Raw genomic sequence first — 17,430 nt, 5'->3', positions numbered from 1 at the left:
AGTTGCAATTTGAAATGCAGAGACATTTTTCTGTCTCTGTCAATCTATAGTGGACCCAAAGGACAAACCATCTTGAGAACGTGGGTCTAGAACTTCTGCACTCAACATGTAGAAAATGAGTTTTGGCTTTCTACCCTTTTTCACTTACCTATAATGGTGAGATTTGCTGTGAAGCAAATTTCTGGGTTCTTAGTGATTTTTCGAAACATTCAGTATTTAGCTAGCATGTAGATTATAAAGCCTGTTTGAAGAATGAGCTAGGTGCATCTGGATCTAGTGGTGGTTTGTGTTTTCCTTGGGCAGAAGCCATGACTGGCGAAGTTGTGTCTGAAAGGTGCTCTGGAATCCAGAGACCCACTCCCACCTGCATAACCTAGTGATTCTCAGATTGCATTGTTAAACTTGGTAACACCAGAAAACAAACCAAAAATAACAGCACAAGTAAAGAATCCCATCACCTAAGGACCTTGATTAAAACTTCGAACCCAGAACCAACCTTAGAGAGATTCTCACTTAGCTGGTCTGGCATGGAGCCCAGGGAGCTGCCCCTTTGCTCCCTCAGGATTCCTTTGGCTCTCCTTCCTAGCTCTAACCCAGGTAATAGGAAGATCACCCTGTGAAGAGCCTCAGCATGTAGAGAGGCCTCTAGTGACTCAGCCTTCCATTTGCAAATCCCCCCTCCCCTCCTGTGCATAAAACCCTTTAAACAAGAATGGGGTTGAGAGTCTGTGTGCTTCTGCAGCCTCCTCTGTCTCTTCACCGACTTCCTTCGTCCTCAGTGCCTCAGTGTTCCCTATGAGAAGGTGTGGGATATGAACCGCTACCATCTGAGGAGGGTTGTGCAGGCAAACATTTTCATGTTGGTGAGAGAAATGAATGAAGAATTTTAAGGAGACCAGAATTATGATTTTATGTAAAACAAAGCATTTTGATTGAGTGTCACGTCTTTTGAGATTTTCAAAGGCACCCGGAATTATTACAAAAGGGGAGGATTTCACTCAGAGAGGAAACAAGCCTCTAGGGAGCTGGCATTTGGTTTTCTTCACTGCTGTGTACCAGGGGTGGGTATATTTGTCTGAGGATTTTGCCATTTTGACAAAGTTTTGGGAAGGAGAGCCAAAGGAATCCTGAGGGAACAGAGGGGCTCTAAGCTTCAGGGGCCCATAAAGGTTTCCCTCTGTGTGACTTCCTTTCATGCAGGAGGCTGTGGTTCAGTAGAAGAATGTTCTGTTCAGTGTTGCACAGCCCAGTTTCACCAGGTCTGCCAGTTCCTCTATATGTGTTTAAAAATGCTTAATGGCTTTTGACAGTAAGAGGCCCCAGAACTTGCTCTCTGAGGGAGTGTATTCCTGAGCAAACCCTGTGAGGTCACACCCCGGCCAACCATTTCTGCCCTGGGAGCTCAGCCATGCTGGTGCTCAGAGGTGCCATGCATAACCAACCACCCATGAAACAGGCTCCAGGTTCTTGGGGAAAATGTGGGCATAGATTTATTTGGAGGTAAAACCTGATTTATCTTCCAGCCAGTTGAGGAAGGTTTCACTTGCCACTTTTTAGTTTAAAACATAAGGACCTTATAAAAACACTAATTTCCTAGCATGGAGTGGCATTCAACAGTTTTGCAATTAAAATGATACTGAAAGATTTCTTGTAAGAACTTCTCTTTAAAATCAGCACGCCATTAGAAGGAATTATGTAAAGCAGTCTCTCTGTTCCAATCTTTATTTTAAGATTTAATTTATTCCAGATTCTGCAGGAAAAAACCATCCATGTGACAAGCCTGCTAACAGATGTCAATTTAGTTTTATAGCACATGCCTGTATTTCAGAGTCAGAAAATGGAGATTATTCTTTTTGCCTGCTGTTTATTACATGACACAGCTTCATAACACTATGCCCTGGAGGACAGCTGATTAATAACTAATGGGCAAGCAACTTATCACCTGTTTTCATCTTCGGCAGTGTTGATTGTAAGCTCTATTTCACATTATCCTTTTGGATTAAAAGAGGTGCTGGAAAGAGCAAAGGTGACAAAAAATGGATTTTTCTCTTTTAATTTCATCTAGGTCAGAAGACAGATTATACTATAATAAAGAGAAATAAGAGAAAAAATAAAAATTATTTAACCAGAAAAAACTAAATCTCTATTAAAATTTTTTGTGGCATAGATGGATAAGATAAAGTAATTCTGTATGGTAAATATTATATCAGAATCAACCATAACAAGAACTCTTCCTTTCTTCATATTCAAAGGGTCCATTTCTCTGTGTTCACATGGTGTAGTAATTATTGTTTTATATGTTGCTCTTCTGTTCATATTTCCATCTGTCTGCCCATTCATCCATTCATCCCTTCCTCCATTCATCTATCCATTCAATAAATATTTGTTAAATATCTTCCATATGCAAGTACCTGTGCTTAAATAATGAAGCTACAGGGAAAAAAGTCTCTTTCTTTTTTTAAAGATTTTATTTATTTATTTATTTGAGAGAGAGAGAGAAAGAAAGAGAGAGCTCATGCGCCTGAGCACGTGCATGGGGGTGAGGGGGTGGGAGGGGTAGAGGGGGAGGGAGAAGGAAAGGGAGAGAAGGAGAGAATCCCAAGCAGACTCTGTGCTGAGCATGGAGCCCTATGCAGGGCTGGATCCCATGACCATGAGATCATGACCCGAGCAGAAACCAAGAGTCATCTGTTTAACTGATTGAGCCACCCAGGTGCCCCAAATCTCTTTTTAATTAGGAAATTTTAAAAAATGTGGTAAAATATACGTAATGTAAAATTTACCATCTTAACTTTTTTTTTTTTTTTTTTTTTTGCGGATAAATACAGGTTTAACGATCCATTGTTCTTCACACAGATGGCCGCAGAGACTTTATAATCCCAGGATATACAACCATGCAACACAGGCCAATCAGCCAATTCTAAAATAAACTTGGCTTTTTACAAGTATCCTGTAAACATTGCAGCCCTCCTTCCATCCAAAATGACCCTCATCTCACATGAAATGTTATTATAGGGGAACCAGAAACCTAGCTTTGTGGCCAAGAGTAAAAACCAAAGGAAACATAGTAATTCAGTGGTTAGTTGGTGAAAGCAGGGTATCTGGTGCCCTTCTCTGCACTGCTTTGCTCTTCCTACTCTTGCTTTTTTTGTCCCTCTTCTTCAGCCCATCCCCGTTAGCTCTCAGTAGGTTTGAGTAAGCCATCTGAAGCTCGTTCACTTCTTTGGAGCTCACCACGGTGCTGATCTTTTTCCCATCAGTAGCTCTGAACAGACAATTGTTGTCTAAGGGCTCAAAGCCCTCTACAGAACCTTTCCTTGGAATGGGTTTAGTTCGACCATCATACTTCTTCAGGGTGATGAACACGCTGCTGGATAACGGGCACTTCTGGGAGAGTCTGGTCAGCTCCGTCAAGAAGTGCTCGGTCTCCAGCAGCACCATTGCAGGGCTGCTAGCTCCCCTGCCCAGTTTAACTGTTTTTAAGGGTATAGTAATGCTAAGTACAGATCTCCCTCAACTTAAGATGGGGTATGTCCCGATAAACCTATTGTAAACTGAAACTATCGTAAGTTGAACGTGCATTTAACACACCTAACCCACTGGACGTCATAGTTTAGCCTAGCCTACCTAAAAGGTGCTCAGGACACTTAATTAACCTACAGTTGGGCAAAATCATCTAACACAAAACCTATTTTATAATAAAGTGTTGAATATGACATGTAATTTATTGAATACTAAAGTGAAAAACAGTCGTTGAATGGGTACAGACTGTTTGTAAGTGTATGGGTTGTTGACCCTTGTGATCATGTGGCTGACTGGGAGCTGGACAGAGGATCATACTCCATATCACTAGCCTGGGAAAAGATCAAAATTAGAATATGAAGTATGGTTTCTACTGAATACATATTGTTTTTGCACCATTGTAAAATTGAAAAATCATAAGTTGAACCATTATAAGTTGGGAACCATCTGTATATCCACATTGTTGTGCATCCAACCTCTAGAACATTTTCATCTTGCAAAACTGAAAGTCTCTTCCCATTAAACACTAATTCCCCCCTTCTGCAGCCCTTGGCAACCATCATTCTATTTTCTGTTTCAATGATCTTGATTATTCTAGGTACCTCACATAAGTGAAAGCATACAGAATCTGTCTTTTGTGACTCGCTTATTGCACTAAGCATAATGTCCTCAAGGTTCATCCATGTTGTAGCATGTGACAGGTTTTCCTTGTTTTTGTTTTTGTTTTTTTAAGGCTGAATAGTATTCCCTTGCATGTATATACTACATTTTGTTTATCTGTCAGTGGACCATGGGGTTGTTTCTGCCTCTTGCCTATTGTGAGTAATGCTGCTATGAGTATGGATGTGCAAGTATCTTTTTAAGGCCCTGCTCTCAGTTCTTTTGGATACATACCCAGAAATGGAATTGCTGCATCCTATGGGAATCTATTTTTAATTTTTTTGAGAAACTGCCTTACAGTTTTTCAGAGTGGCTGTACCATTTTACATTCCCATAACCAAGTCTCTTAAGATTTAGCATGTAGCTAAAATACCAGACATGTGATCCTGTAATGAGTCCTACGAAGAAGTGTGATGTGCTACGGGAGTGTTTAATAGAGAAATCCAATCTCATATGCCATTTATTTTTGTATTCCTGATGCCTAGTCCATGGCAGGGACTTGATAACAGGTAGGTGGGTAAATGCACCATTCAGACCCTTGGTGATTGGACCCCTTTCCTTTATTTCTTTCCTGATATTCAGCTTCCCTCTGTTCCGCAGGAATGGCACTGGAGGGCCGAGAAAAGCTAGATGACTAGCTTTCCCTTGGTTGCCTCTATTGATCTCTGGTGAGAGTATGCAAAGTATTTTCCAATAGTGTTCTTTTTCTTAATCTGTATCTCATCTAATATTCAAAGATGTTGAGATATTTCCACCAGATATGTTCCTGCCTTTTCTTTGGGGGAGAAAAGAGAAAGCTGCCTGCAGGTATAAGATGAAAGTGTAGTGGAGTTAGAGAGGGGTGGGGTATTCAGGGAGAAAATATTCTTTCTATTCTTAGAACACTGCTTCTAGTCCCTAAAGAGTTTTGTTCTATAAAGATAGCAAAAGGGCCTCTTGCTCATTTTCTCATTTGGCTTAAATCAGTAGCATTTTGCTCAATTCCATGCTATTTATAGATATCTTAAATTGTAATTTAATTCTTGGGATTTTTAAAGGGAATTTGAGATATTCAAAATGTATAGGCATTATATTTGGAGACTTTTAACTTCTTGCTTCTGGTTTTATAAAAGGAGTTTGTGTATCTGATCCCCAAACCAATGAAAGACATAGTTATTATTCTATCCAGTTTTTTTATTTTGCTGGCAATTGAGGCAAAAAAAAAGGTCACAAAAATATTTGGCACAGCTCTTTCCTTGGAAATTTGTATTGATTTTGCTGTTTGCCACAGCATTATTATGATGATAAACTGCAGAGATCCAGTTATCTGTCTGAAATGAGTCCTGAAGGTTTCTCACAGTTGTTCCGATCATGGTATTGGCACAGGAAAACAATACTGGTGACATTTTCAGAATGCTGTTTTGGAGGCAGGTGGCAGGTACTGGGGCCATGTTGTACAGTGGAAGGGTCACTGGCTTTAAGCCAAAAAGACCCTGGCACCAGCTCTATCTCCTGTTAGTTGTGTGAATAGCACAGGTGAATTAAGCCTTCTGAGCCATGTTTTATTTTTCTGTAAAATGGGAATGATAATACCTTCTATGCAAGACCGTTGGGATTAAAGACAAAAAGTTGGTAAAGAACCTAGCACAGTGCCTGGTCAGTTGCTCCCCAGATGGGAGCTGTTTTTAAATAGTTACTAAGTTGGATTGATATTAATTGTTTTAGGCAGTATTTAAATACCTGGAATGGAGTATTATGGTATGGACCATTTGGTATATTTTCTTGTTCTTCTGCTTTCTATTGATCTCTGGTGAGAGTATGGAAACTATTTCCCAGTAATGTTCTTGGAATGGAGAATCTCCAATAGGTCAGCCCTTTACTTCAGAAAATGTTAAAGAGAATCAGTATTCTGGAATGGATTTTGGAAGTGCTTAGAACACAGCAGTATGAATCTGATGTCCAGACACCACTGCAGTGTCCTTAGGATCAATCTTTCTGCAGTGATAGTCATAAATGTAATTGATCTGCATTTCAAATAGTCCACCTGATTCATGATATTGGTAAAAATCTTGTAGTTCAGTCATCTTCCCCATGTCCATCTCTTGGGCATAGTACTTAAAGTCCCATAGGCTTATTGAATATATTGTTGGGAAATCATTTGGGTGGTGAGTACTGATGTCTTTGAAAGTATTTTATGTAGCAATGATTCTTTCAGTACATTTGCCTTATGACATTGTATTTTCTCTAGGTTGACCTCTCTGTCTCTGAAACCCCCTGTTAGATCATTTTGTCTTTTTGGAGATCTATCAAGTATAATACCAACAGTTGACTGAACTGCTCAGGAATATTCTGGATAACTAAATTTTCTTACTAAATGAAAAGAGGTGCTGTTGCTCACCTCTGTCTTTATTGTTTACCTCTGTCTTTATTGTTCCTCTCCTGTGCTTCCTACTCTATTTAAACTATAAACACCGCAGCTGATGTGCAAGATCTCAGTGCAGTTTTCCAACTTCTTCCTTTACTACCACTTTTCCACAGGTATTCTGTGCTCTAACCTAATGAGACAAAACACTTCCAAGTTGCCTAAAATTTCTCACCCCATGGAGCTTCAATCACAATTCCTTTTATCACTAATATTATCTCTGTTTCTGAGCAAATCAAAATCCCACCTGTCTTTCAAGTCCTAGTCCAACTACTATCTCATCCACAAAGCTGTTCTTAAAACCATTTAATATTTTAAAGTTATATGAATGATATTTCTCCACTGTAGAGAATTTAGATAATAGAGAGCACAGAAAGGAAAAGGATGACAATTAAAGTCACATGTAATTCTACCACAAAGATAACTACTATTAATATATATAGTCTTTCCTGGGATGCCTGGGTGGCTCAGTTGGTTCAGTGCCTGCCTTAGGCTCAGGTCATGATCCCAGGGTCTTGGGATTGAGTCTTGCATTGGGCTCCTTGCTCAGCGGGGAGCCTGCTTCTCCCTCTGCCTGCAGCTCCCCCTGCTTGTGCTTGCTCACTCTCTCTCTCTGACAAATAAATAAATAATATCTTAAAAAATATATGTAGTCTTTGTTTCAGACTTTTTCTCACTATGGTAAATATATTTTCACAAAATTAAGATGGGGTCATACTGTATATGCTATTATTTCCTTTTTGTTATGGACTTTTTTAGAACAGTTTTAGGTTCACAGCAGAATTGAGGGGAAGGTACAGAGATTTCCCAAATACCCCTGCCCCCCATATGCACAACCTCTCCCATTATCAACACCCCCTACCAGAGTGGTACAGTTGTTATAATTGATGAGCCTACACTGACACATTGTAATCACCCAAAGTCCATAGTTTATGTTATCGTTCACTCTTGGTGTTGTACATGGTTTGGATAAATGTATAAGGACATATATCCATTATCATGGTATCATGCAGAATATTTTCACTGCCCTAAAAATCCTCTGTCTCTGCCTATTCACCTCCTCCTCCCACTGCCCCAAAATGCTGGCAACCATTGATCTTTTTACTGTCTCCATAGTTTTTCCCTTTCTAGATTGTCATATAGTGTGAATGATAAAGTATGTGGTCTTTTCAGATTCACTTCTTTCACTTCATAATATGCATTTGTTTCCTCTATGTCTTTTCATGGCTTGATAGCTCATTTCTTTTTAGCCTTGACTAATATTCCATTATCTGGATGTACCACAGTTTATTTATGTAGCCACCTACTGAAGGACATCTTGGTTGCTTCCCAGTTTTGACATTATGAATAAACCTGCTATAAATATCCACAGGCAGGTTTTTGTGTGAACATGTTCTCAATTCCTTTGGATCGTATGGCAAGAGTCTGTTTAGTTTCCTAAGAAACTACCAAACTGTCTTCCAAAGTGGCTGTACCGTACCATTATGCATTCCTACCAGCAGTGGGTGAGAATTCCTGTTGCTCCTCATCCTTGACAGCCTTTGCTGTCGGCAGTGTTCCAGATTTGGGTCATTCTAATAGGGGCATTGTGGTATTCATAGCTGTTTTAACTTACATTTCTCTGATGTCATATGATGTGGAGCATCTTTTCACTTGCTGATTTGCCATCTGTAGATCTTTTTTGACAAGTTGTCTGTTAAGGCCTTTGGCTCATTGTTGGTATTTTTATCATTGAATTTCAAAAGTTCCTTGTATATTTTGGATAACAGTTCTTTACCAGATGTGTCCTTTGCAAATGTTTTGTTTTGTTTTGTTTTTCCTAGTCTGTGGCTTATCTTTTCGTTCTCTTGACATTTTCTTTCACAGAGCAGAAAGTTTTAAATTTCAATGAAGTCCAGCTTATCAAGTCTTTCTTTCATGGATTGTGCCTCTGAATTAATTACATGTGACAAAGTAATTGTTAAACCCAAGGTCATCTAGATTTTCTCCTACATTATCTTCTAGGAGTTTTATAGTTTTGTGTTTTACATTTAGGTCTGTAATCTATTTTGAATTAATTCTTGTGAAGGTGTAAGGTCTATGTTTAGATTCTTTTCTTTTTTTGGCATATGGATATCCAGTTGTTTCAGCACCATTTGTTGAAAGATTGTGTTTTCCTCCAATGCTGTCCTTTGCCAAAAATCAGTTGACTCTATTTATATGTGAGTCTATTTCTAAGCTCTCTATTTTGTTCCATTGATCTATTTGTCTATACTTTTGCCAATACCAAACTATCTTGATGACCATAGTGTTATAGTAAGTCTTGAAGATGGATACTGTCAGTCCTCCAGCTGTGTCCTTCTCCTTCAATATTGCATTGGCTAGTCTGGGTCTTTTGCCTTTCCATATAAACTTCAGAATAAGTTTGTTGATATCCACACAATAACTTGATGGAATGTGGATTGGAATTGTGTTGAATCTATATCAAATTTAGGAAGAACTGCCATCTTGACAGTTTTGAGTCCTCCTAATCACAAGCATGGGATATCTTTCCATTTATTTAGTTTTTATTTTATTTTGTTCATCAAAGTTTTATGATTTTCCTCATGCGGATCTTGTACAGATTTTGTTAGACTTATACTTAAGTATTTCTTTTGCTTCTATCCCCTGAAAGAGATTGTCAAGAATTGGTATAATTTCTTCCTTAATTGATTGGTGGAATTAATTGGTGAACTCATCTGGGCCTGATGCTTTCTGTTCTGGAAGTTTACTAATTATTGATTCAATTTCTGAAATAGATACAGGCCTGTTCATGTAGTCTATTTCTCCTTGTGTGGATTTTGGCAGATTGTGTCTTTCAAAAAATTGTCCATTTCATCTAGGTTTTCAAATTTGTGGGCATAGAGTTGTTCATAGAATTCCTTTATTATCCTTTTGGTGTCCATAGGATTTGTAGTGATGTCCCCTCTTTTATTTCTGATATTAGTAATTTGTGTCCTCTTTCTTTTTTGCTTAGTTTGCCTGACTAGAGGCTTATTGATTTTATAGATCTTTTCAAAGAACCAGCTTTTGGTTTCACTGATTTTCTCTATTGATTTCCTGTTTTCAATTTTGTTGATTTCTCTTCTCTTATTATTTCTTTTATTCTGCTTACTTTGGATTTAATTAGCTCTCTTTCTAGTTTCTTGCAATGCAAACTTAGATTATTGATATTAGATCTTTTCTCTTTAATATAGGCGTTCAATGATATAAATTTCACTTTAAACATTACCTTCACTGCATTCCACAACTTTTTTTTCTTTTTCTGCATTCCACAAATTTTGATAAATTGTTTTCATTTTCATTTAGTTCAAAATGTTAAAAAATTTCTTTTGAGATTTCTTTTTTAATCCCTGTGTTATTAGAAGTTTGCTTATTAATCTCCAAGTATTTGGGGATTTTCCAACTATCATTCTGTTATTGATTTCTAGTTTAATTCCACTGTGGTCTGAAAGCAGACATTGTGTGATTTCTACTCTTTTAAATTTGTTAAGGCGTGTTTTCTGGTCCAGAATGTGGTCTCTCTTTGTAAATGCTCAATGTGAGCTTGAGAAGAATGTGTAATCTGTTGTTGGATGAAGTGATCTATAGATATCAATCATATACAGTTGATTGATGGTGTTGTTGAGTTCAGCTATGCCCTTACTGATTTTCCCCTGCTGGGTCTGCCATTTCTGAGAGGTATTAAAATCTCCAACTACAATAGTGGATTCACCTATTTCACTTCATAATTCTATTAGTTTTTGCCACGCACAGTTTGACACTTTGTTGTTAGGCACATGCATATTAAGATTGTTATGTTTTCTTGGAGAATTGACCCCTTTATCCCTGATAACTTCCCTTGCTTTGAAGTCTTACTTTCTTTTGATTAGTATTAGCACAGTATATTTTTCTCTGTTTACTTTTAATCTGTATGTGTCTTTATATTTAAAGTGGGTTTCTCGTAGATAGTATATAGTTGGGGTTGTTTTTCGATCCACTCTGACAGTCTCTGTCTTCTAATTGATAGAGTTAGAACATTGACATTCAAAGTGATTATGAAAGAGTTGGATTAATATATACCATATTCATTACTGTTTTCTATTTCTTATCTTTGTTGTTTCTGTTTTTGTCTTCCACTTTTTCCTGCTTTTGTGGATTGAACATTTTATATGATTCCACTTTTTTTATTTTTTAGCATATCATTTTATAGCTCTTTTTTTAAACTTTCTTTTAGTGAGTGGTTGCCCTAGATTTGCATTACACATTTATAGCTAATCCAAATTGACTTTCAAATAATACTATACCACTTCCTGGATAGTGTGAATACCTTATAATAAAAAATAATCTTAATTTCTCCCTCCAATCCTTTGTATCATTGCTGTCATTCATTCTACTTACATATAAGCATATGATATATACATATACATACACAATAAAATACCTTGTTGGTATTGCTGTTTTGAACAAACTGTTATCTGTTAGGTCAATTAAGAGTAAGAAAAATATGGTTTTACTTTACCTTCTCTTATTCCTTCTTCAAAGCTCTTTCTTATTTTATGTAGATCCCAGTTTCTGACCTATATCATTTTTCGTCTCTCTAAAGAACTTCTTTTAACATTTCTTGCAAGGCAGACCTACTGGCAACAAAATCCTTCAACTTTTGTTGGTCCAAGGAAGTTTTATTTCTCCTTCATTTTTGAAGGATAATTTTGCAGAGTACAGAATTCAGGTCAGTGGTTCTCTCAGTGCTTTAAATATTTTACTCCACTCTCTCTTTTTTGAATTTGAAAAAAATTTTAATTTGAGTATAGTTGGCACACAATGTCACATTAGTTTCAGATGTACAATATAGTGATTCAATATCTCTATTTGTTATGCTACACTCACCACAAGTGTAACTGCCATCTGTCATCATACAACACTATTATAATATCATTGACTATATTCCCTGTGCTATACCTTCCATCCCTGTGAGTTATTCATTCCATTACTGGAAGCCTGTATCTCTCACCCCCCCTTCACTCATTTTGCCTAGCTTTTCTACCCTCGCTCCTCTGGCAACCATCAGTTTGTTTTCTGTATTTATGGATCTGTTTTAGCTTTTTGATTGTTTATTCATTTGTTTTGTTTTTTTAGATTTAGATTTTTTATTTTAGATTTTTTAAAATTTAGATTTTGTTTTATTGGTCATATGGTATTTGTCTTTCTCTGTTTGACTTATTTCACTTAGCATAATACCTTCTAGGTCCATCCAGGTTGTCGCAAATGGCAAGAACTCATCCTTTTTTATGACTGAGTAATATTACAGTGTGTGTGTGTGTGTGTGTGTCACATTTTTTTTATCCATTCATCTATAGGATGGACACTTAGGTTGCTTCCATAATTTGGCTATTATAAATAATGCTGCAATAAATGTAGGGGTGCATGTATCTTTTCAAATGAGTATTTTTGTTTTCTTTGGGTAAACAGTATCCTCCACTCTCTTCTTGCTTGCATGTTTTCTGAAGAGAACTAGGATGTAATTCTTATCTTTCTTCCTCTGTAAGTAAGTTTTTTTTTTTCCCCTTTGACTTCTTTCAGGATTTTTTCTGTATCTTTAATTCCCTATAGTTTGAAAATGATATGCCTAGGTGTAGGTTTTTGGTATATATTTTGTTTGGTATTCTCTGAGCTTCCCGGATCTGTGGTTTGATGTCTCACTTTAATTTGGGGAAATTCTCAGTCATTATTATTTCAAATATTTCTTCTGTTCCTTTCTCTCTTTCTTCTTCTGGTTTCCCATTATGTGTATGTTGTATTTTATGTGGTTGTCCCACAGTTCTTGGATGTTCTATTCTGATGTTTTTTTGTTTTTGTTTTTGTTTTTTTTCCAGTCTTTGTTCTCTTTGCTTTTCAGTTTTGGAAGTTTTTATTGATACATCCTTTTTTTTAAAAAAAGATTTTATTTATTTATATGACAGAGAGAGAGAGAACACAAGCAGGAGGAGTGGCAGGCAGAGGGAGAGGGAGAAGTAGGCTCCCCGCTGAGCAGAGTCATACATGGGGCTCAATCCCAGGACCTTGGGATTATGACCTGAGCTAAAGGCAAATGCTTAACCGACTGAGCCACCCAGGCACCCCTATTGATATATCCTTAAGCTTAGAGATTCTTTTCTAGGTTGAGTCCAGTCTACTTGTAAGCCCATCAAGGGTTAGGGCTAGAGTTTCAGTATTTTTGATACCAAGCATTTCTTTTTTATTCTTCCTTAGGATTTCCATCTCTGCTTACATTGCCCATCTGTTCTTATATACTATCTACTTTATTCATGAGAGCCTGTAGCATATTAATCATAGTTGTTTTAAATTCCCAGTCTGATAATTCCAACATCCTTGCCATGTCTGTTTCTGGTCTCTTCAAATTGTGTTTTTTGCCTTTTAGAATGCCTTGCAATTTTTCTTGATAGCCAGACCTGATGTATTGCATAAAAGGAACTGCTATAAATAGGCCTTTAGGAATGTGATGGTAAGGTGTAGGGGGAGGAGAGGTGTTCTATGCCCTATGATTAGGTCTCAGTCTTTAAGTGAGCATATGCCTCTGAACTGTGAACTTCTCAAGAATTTTCAGTCTTTTTCTCTTACTTTAGGTGGGACAGGATGGCTAGAGTGGGCTAGAGTTGGCTATTTCCCCTCCTCAGGTTAGTTAGGCTCTAAGAATCCCCCAGCAGGCGAAGTTCAGGTTAGCCAGTTTCTCCTGAGGGCAGCCTTGTTAGGAAAAACAGAAGCTCTGACATATTTAAAAATGATGCCCCCTGCCCGAAGTCTGAGGGGACTTTTCTCTGATGTTTACTTTGGGAATACGGTCAAACTCCTGAGAGTAAATCTCACAATACTGTGGGGACCCTCTATGACTGGGTCTCCTTGGAATTTTTAACTCTCAGACTTGTCCATACTGAGCCTCCAGCACTTTTGTCAATTACAGTTCAGGTTTTCTAGCCTTGGCACCAGCTCCTACTGAGACTGTGCTCGGGGAAGCCAAGCCTCCTGGTGTTCTCTCTGTACTTCTTGTTCTTGAATCTTGGGCTGTGTCCTCCTCTCTCACAGATCCAAGAGGTGTTGATTTTTCAGTGTGTTCAGCCTTTTATTTGTTGCTAGGATGGAGTAGCAACCTCCAACTTCCTACATGAGGAATTGGAAACCAGACGTTCATCTGCCTTTGTTTTTTTTTACTTAACATAATATCTTGAACATTTTCACATATAATAATATAGACATAAAATAGACACTTCATCTAGATATATTGCAGCATTGTTTGTAATAGCAAAATTCTGGAAACAGGGTAATTGTCTTTTAACAGGGGACCGAATAAGTAAAATATATTTAAAGCCCATACAATTGTACTCGGACTGATAAAGAACATGCTATAGATCTGTATTTCACTGATATGGAAAGATCTCCAAGTTAAATCGGAGATTCTAGGGTGGGAGAAAGACATTTCACTGCCTGTCCTTTTGAAGAGTTGGAACATTTTTTTTTATCATGTGTATGTTAAACTTTTCCCGTAACACTTCATGAAATACCTACCTGCAATGTAATTTTTAAGAGCTGCATATTTTCTAGTGAATGGATGTATCAGAGTTTATTTAACCACTCTAAATATTTTAGACATGTACATGGATTATTTTCTGTTCTTAATTACCATAAACTGTGCAGTCTTTTAGGCTGTTCATACACATGGCTAAATTATCCTTGAGAGAGTTTGTACCATTTTATTTTACTGGGATTCTTCCAGTGAATGTGATTGCTTACTTTTTTGAATTTCCATAAAGTTTTGTTTGCATGCCTTTTATGGAACGTAGCTTTTTTTTTTTTTTGGTATCATAATTACCTGGGTACTTCATGTATCTTTGTGATACACTGTGTATCTCTACAGTACACTGTGAAATTCTTGAGATGGTGATCTATCATGTTTACCTTTTCTCCAATGCAGCACAGAGCATAGTGCCTGGCCCCTGTGAAATGTGTAGTAAGTAAATATAGGTGCAGTGAAATGAGTTAGTTTCACACTGTTAATGAGCAGCTTTCTAAAATGATGGTAGTGAAACTTGCTGGGCTGGCTGAGCATCTTGAGATCATAGCCTTCTTTATAGACCACTGTCCTCTTTGTGGAATATCATCAAATACCAATAATTTAACCATTTGACTTAGTGATAATTTTACCAGGAGAAACCAAGACTATATATGTATGTACTATAAAGTCACAACAAGGACCACGTGTAACCAAGCTGTAGGATTAAACAGGATTGACTACTTCAGGTTTCCTCATTAATAATTGGTTGCCACCTTTCATTTATTTTTCTTCTCTTGGCCCTTGGTGGCAGACAATTAGTAGACCGTATGAAGGCTTAAGAAACACTGATGAGTTTTGTCATGTGGGAAATTACCTTGATGCAGTATAGTCTCCAAATATACTACCAGGTAAGCTATCCCACAGGTTACAGATCACAAATTAAGATGCTTGAATCACATGTTTTATTGAATCAATTAAAAACACACAGTGAGAAATAAGGGACAGAGATGGAGTAGGTTCATGTATTTGGAATTTGGTACAAGTGAGATAGAAAGACCACACTGCATGAGTCCTGGTCTGCTGGTCAGTCTCAGTCCCACTCTCCTTCCTCCTCTCCCCCACCTACTCCCATCATCTTCCTCCCTCCCCCCCTCCCCTTCTTCTTTTCTCATCAGCCTTCCATGCCGATGGTGTCGTAATGAGGAACAGAGTTGAGGTTTGGAGCAAGGAGGCTCAAATGGAGAGACACAGGACAAGTATGTCTGGCCAAAATTGTAAACTCACTAACTGCTCTAAGAGCAGCTTTGAGTTTTATTTGGCAGAATACCTGTGGGGCCAGAATGAGTATAAACCATGGGTGGCCAATATAAGACCTCATAAATATTGGGTGACTCATATACCTCATGTATATTTAATGTTTACTCAGCATTTCTATCCCTGTGTATGTTCAGCACATGTCTCTACTACTTACTTTACTTATGCTTAATGTTTCCTGGGTTACTTACCTATACTTAACACATCTTCTAAGTTTTACTTATCCCATTCGATTTCTTGTTTTCTGTAGCAGAATTGAATATTCTCAAATAGGACAACAAATGCACATTACTAGTTTGAAACTTAAAATTGATAAGATTGTGTTGATTAATTTTCATCATTAATCCACTTCAGCACTTGAATGCTCAACCGCCTCTATCCAGTGTCCACCGGAGCCTAAACCAGTCATTAATAGGGATAGGGCCTTGTTAATAAAACAGAGCGAGCAAAGCGAGTATTTGACAATACTGTAATGTCATTTTGAACTTCACTCTTATGGTACAGTACTTGGTTGTAGAAGATAGAACTGGGTGTGCACTTATCTTAGGACCTTCTGTGGAAATTGTTTTCATTCTTTATTTTTATTTTTTACAGTTTTATTTATGGGGTGCCTGGGTGGCTCAGTTGGTTGAGCATCTGACTCTTGGTTTTGGCTCAGGTCATGATCTCAGGGTCATGGGATCGAGCCCCACAATGGGCTCCGTGCTCAGTGGGGAGTCTGCTTGAGATTCACTCTCTCCCTCTTTCTCTAAAGTAAGTGAATAAATCTTTAAAAAAATTAAAGTTTTATTTAAGTAACTTCTACACCCCATGCGGGGCTCAAACTCACGACCCTGAGATCAAGAATCGCGTACTCTACCAGTTGAGCCAACCAGGTGGCCCTTGTTTTCATTTTTTAAAAGCAAGATTTCTTGGGGGTGCCTGGGTGGCTCAGTTGGTTAAGCATCTGACTCTCGATTTCAGCTCAGGTCATGATCTCAGAGTCATGCGATTGAGCCCCAAGTCTGGCTCTGTGCTCAGCGGGGAGTCTGCTTCAGATTCTCTCTCTCCCTCTGCCCCTCCCCCCCAGCTCTCTCTCTCTAAAATAAGTAAATCTTTAAAAAAAAAAAACCACAAGATTTCTTATATGAATCTGTTCTCTTAGCATTCAAGTCCCTTAAAATGGATCTATAGAAAGTTATTTTGACAGATTTATAAGCCCCATACTGCCCAAGACAGTGCTTTATGACAAGTAGGAATTTTTCTCCTGTGGTTAAATTCTGGTTCACTGAGATTTTGCTATTCAGCTAATGGCTATCATTGGTGGTTCTGCCTTAGGATATTGGTCTGAGGGACACAATCTCTGGTCTCAGGCACAGGACAGCCAGGATCTTAAAATTTCATAGAATATTGAACTCACCAATCACCTATTAACCCTTCCTTAGCCATTGGTCTCAGTTTCTTCCCCCGATCTAGATTTTAACCCAAGAGGGAAGTAAAGAGATAGAGCTTAGCCTTGTCTAGCTAGCTTCCTTGTAAAAAGTGGTAATATGCAGGGGAGCCAAAAACATTAGCAAAGAACATGAACAGAAGGTATATTGTCCCCACTGGAAGGTCAGGTCAGCTCTCAAAATGACTTTTATTCATTTAACAACACAAGGGATGCAGAAATGAAAAAGTCAGCACCTTCAGTGAAATAACTACTTTGGCCTGATAGGGTTACTGGAAGTAAGAAGGATAGGGATTTGGCCAACAATGTTTTTATATAAAACAAACATGTGCAAGTACTGATGGTACTTTCTTTCTTTCTTTCTTTTTTTTAAAGATTCTATTTATTTATTTGACAGCGAAAGAGGGAACACAAGCAGGGGGAGTGGGTGAGGGAGAAGCAGGCTTGACGCGGGGCTCGATCCCAGGACCCTGAGATCATGACCTGAGCCGAATGCAGGCGCCTAACCGACTGAGCCACCCAGGTGCCCCTGATGGTACTTTCTTTTTTTTTTTTTTT

The 17,430-nt window shown here is 38.0% G+C and overlaps 2 protein-coding genes across 3 annotated transcripts in view; one reads left to right on the top strand and one right to left on the bottom strand.

Moving 5' to 3' along the window:
- METTL24 (methyltransferase like 24) overlaps positions 1-17,430 on the top strand; it is a 155,173-nt gene that overhangs the window by 55,766 nt on the left and 81,977 nt on the right. The gene's annotated exons all lie outside the window — the stretch shown is intronic.
- Positions 2,818-3,461, bottom strand: LOC118001593 (signal recognition particle 14 kDa protein-like). Its single transcript, XM_034991806.1, has one exon. It carries the CDS (start codon positions 3,439-3,441, stop codon positions 3,073-3,075), a length of 369 nt encoding a protein of 122 aa, XP_034847697.1. The 5' UTR covers positions 3,442-3,461; the 3' UTR covers positions 2,818-3,072.

Source organism: Mirounga leonina, unplaced genomic scaffold (assembly GCF_011800145.1).
Source record: "Mirounga leonina isolate KUSES-001 unplaced genomic scaffold, KU_Mleo_1.0 Mir_53, whole genome shotgun sequence".
NCBI classification, from domain to species: Eukaryota; Metazoa; Chordata; class Mammalia; order Carnivora; family Phocidae; genus Mirounga; species Mirounga leonina.
The sequence above is the reverse complement of the archived record's forward strand: the minus strand, read 5'-3'. Positions and strand labels throughout refer to the sequence as shown.

Coding starts and splice junctions, on each gene's coding strand:
- LOC118001593 (XM_034991806.1), bottom strand. CDS start 3,441: ATGGTGCTGCTGGAGACCGAGCACTTCTTGACGGAGCTGACCAGACTC.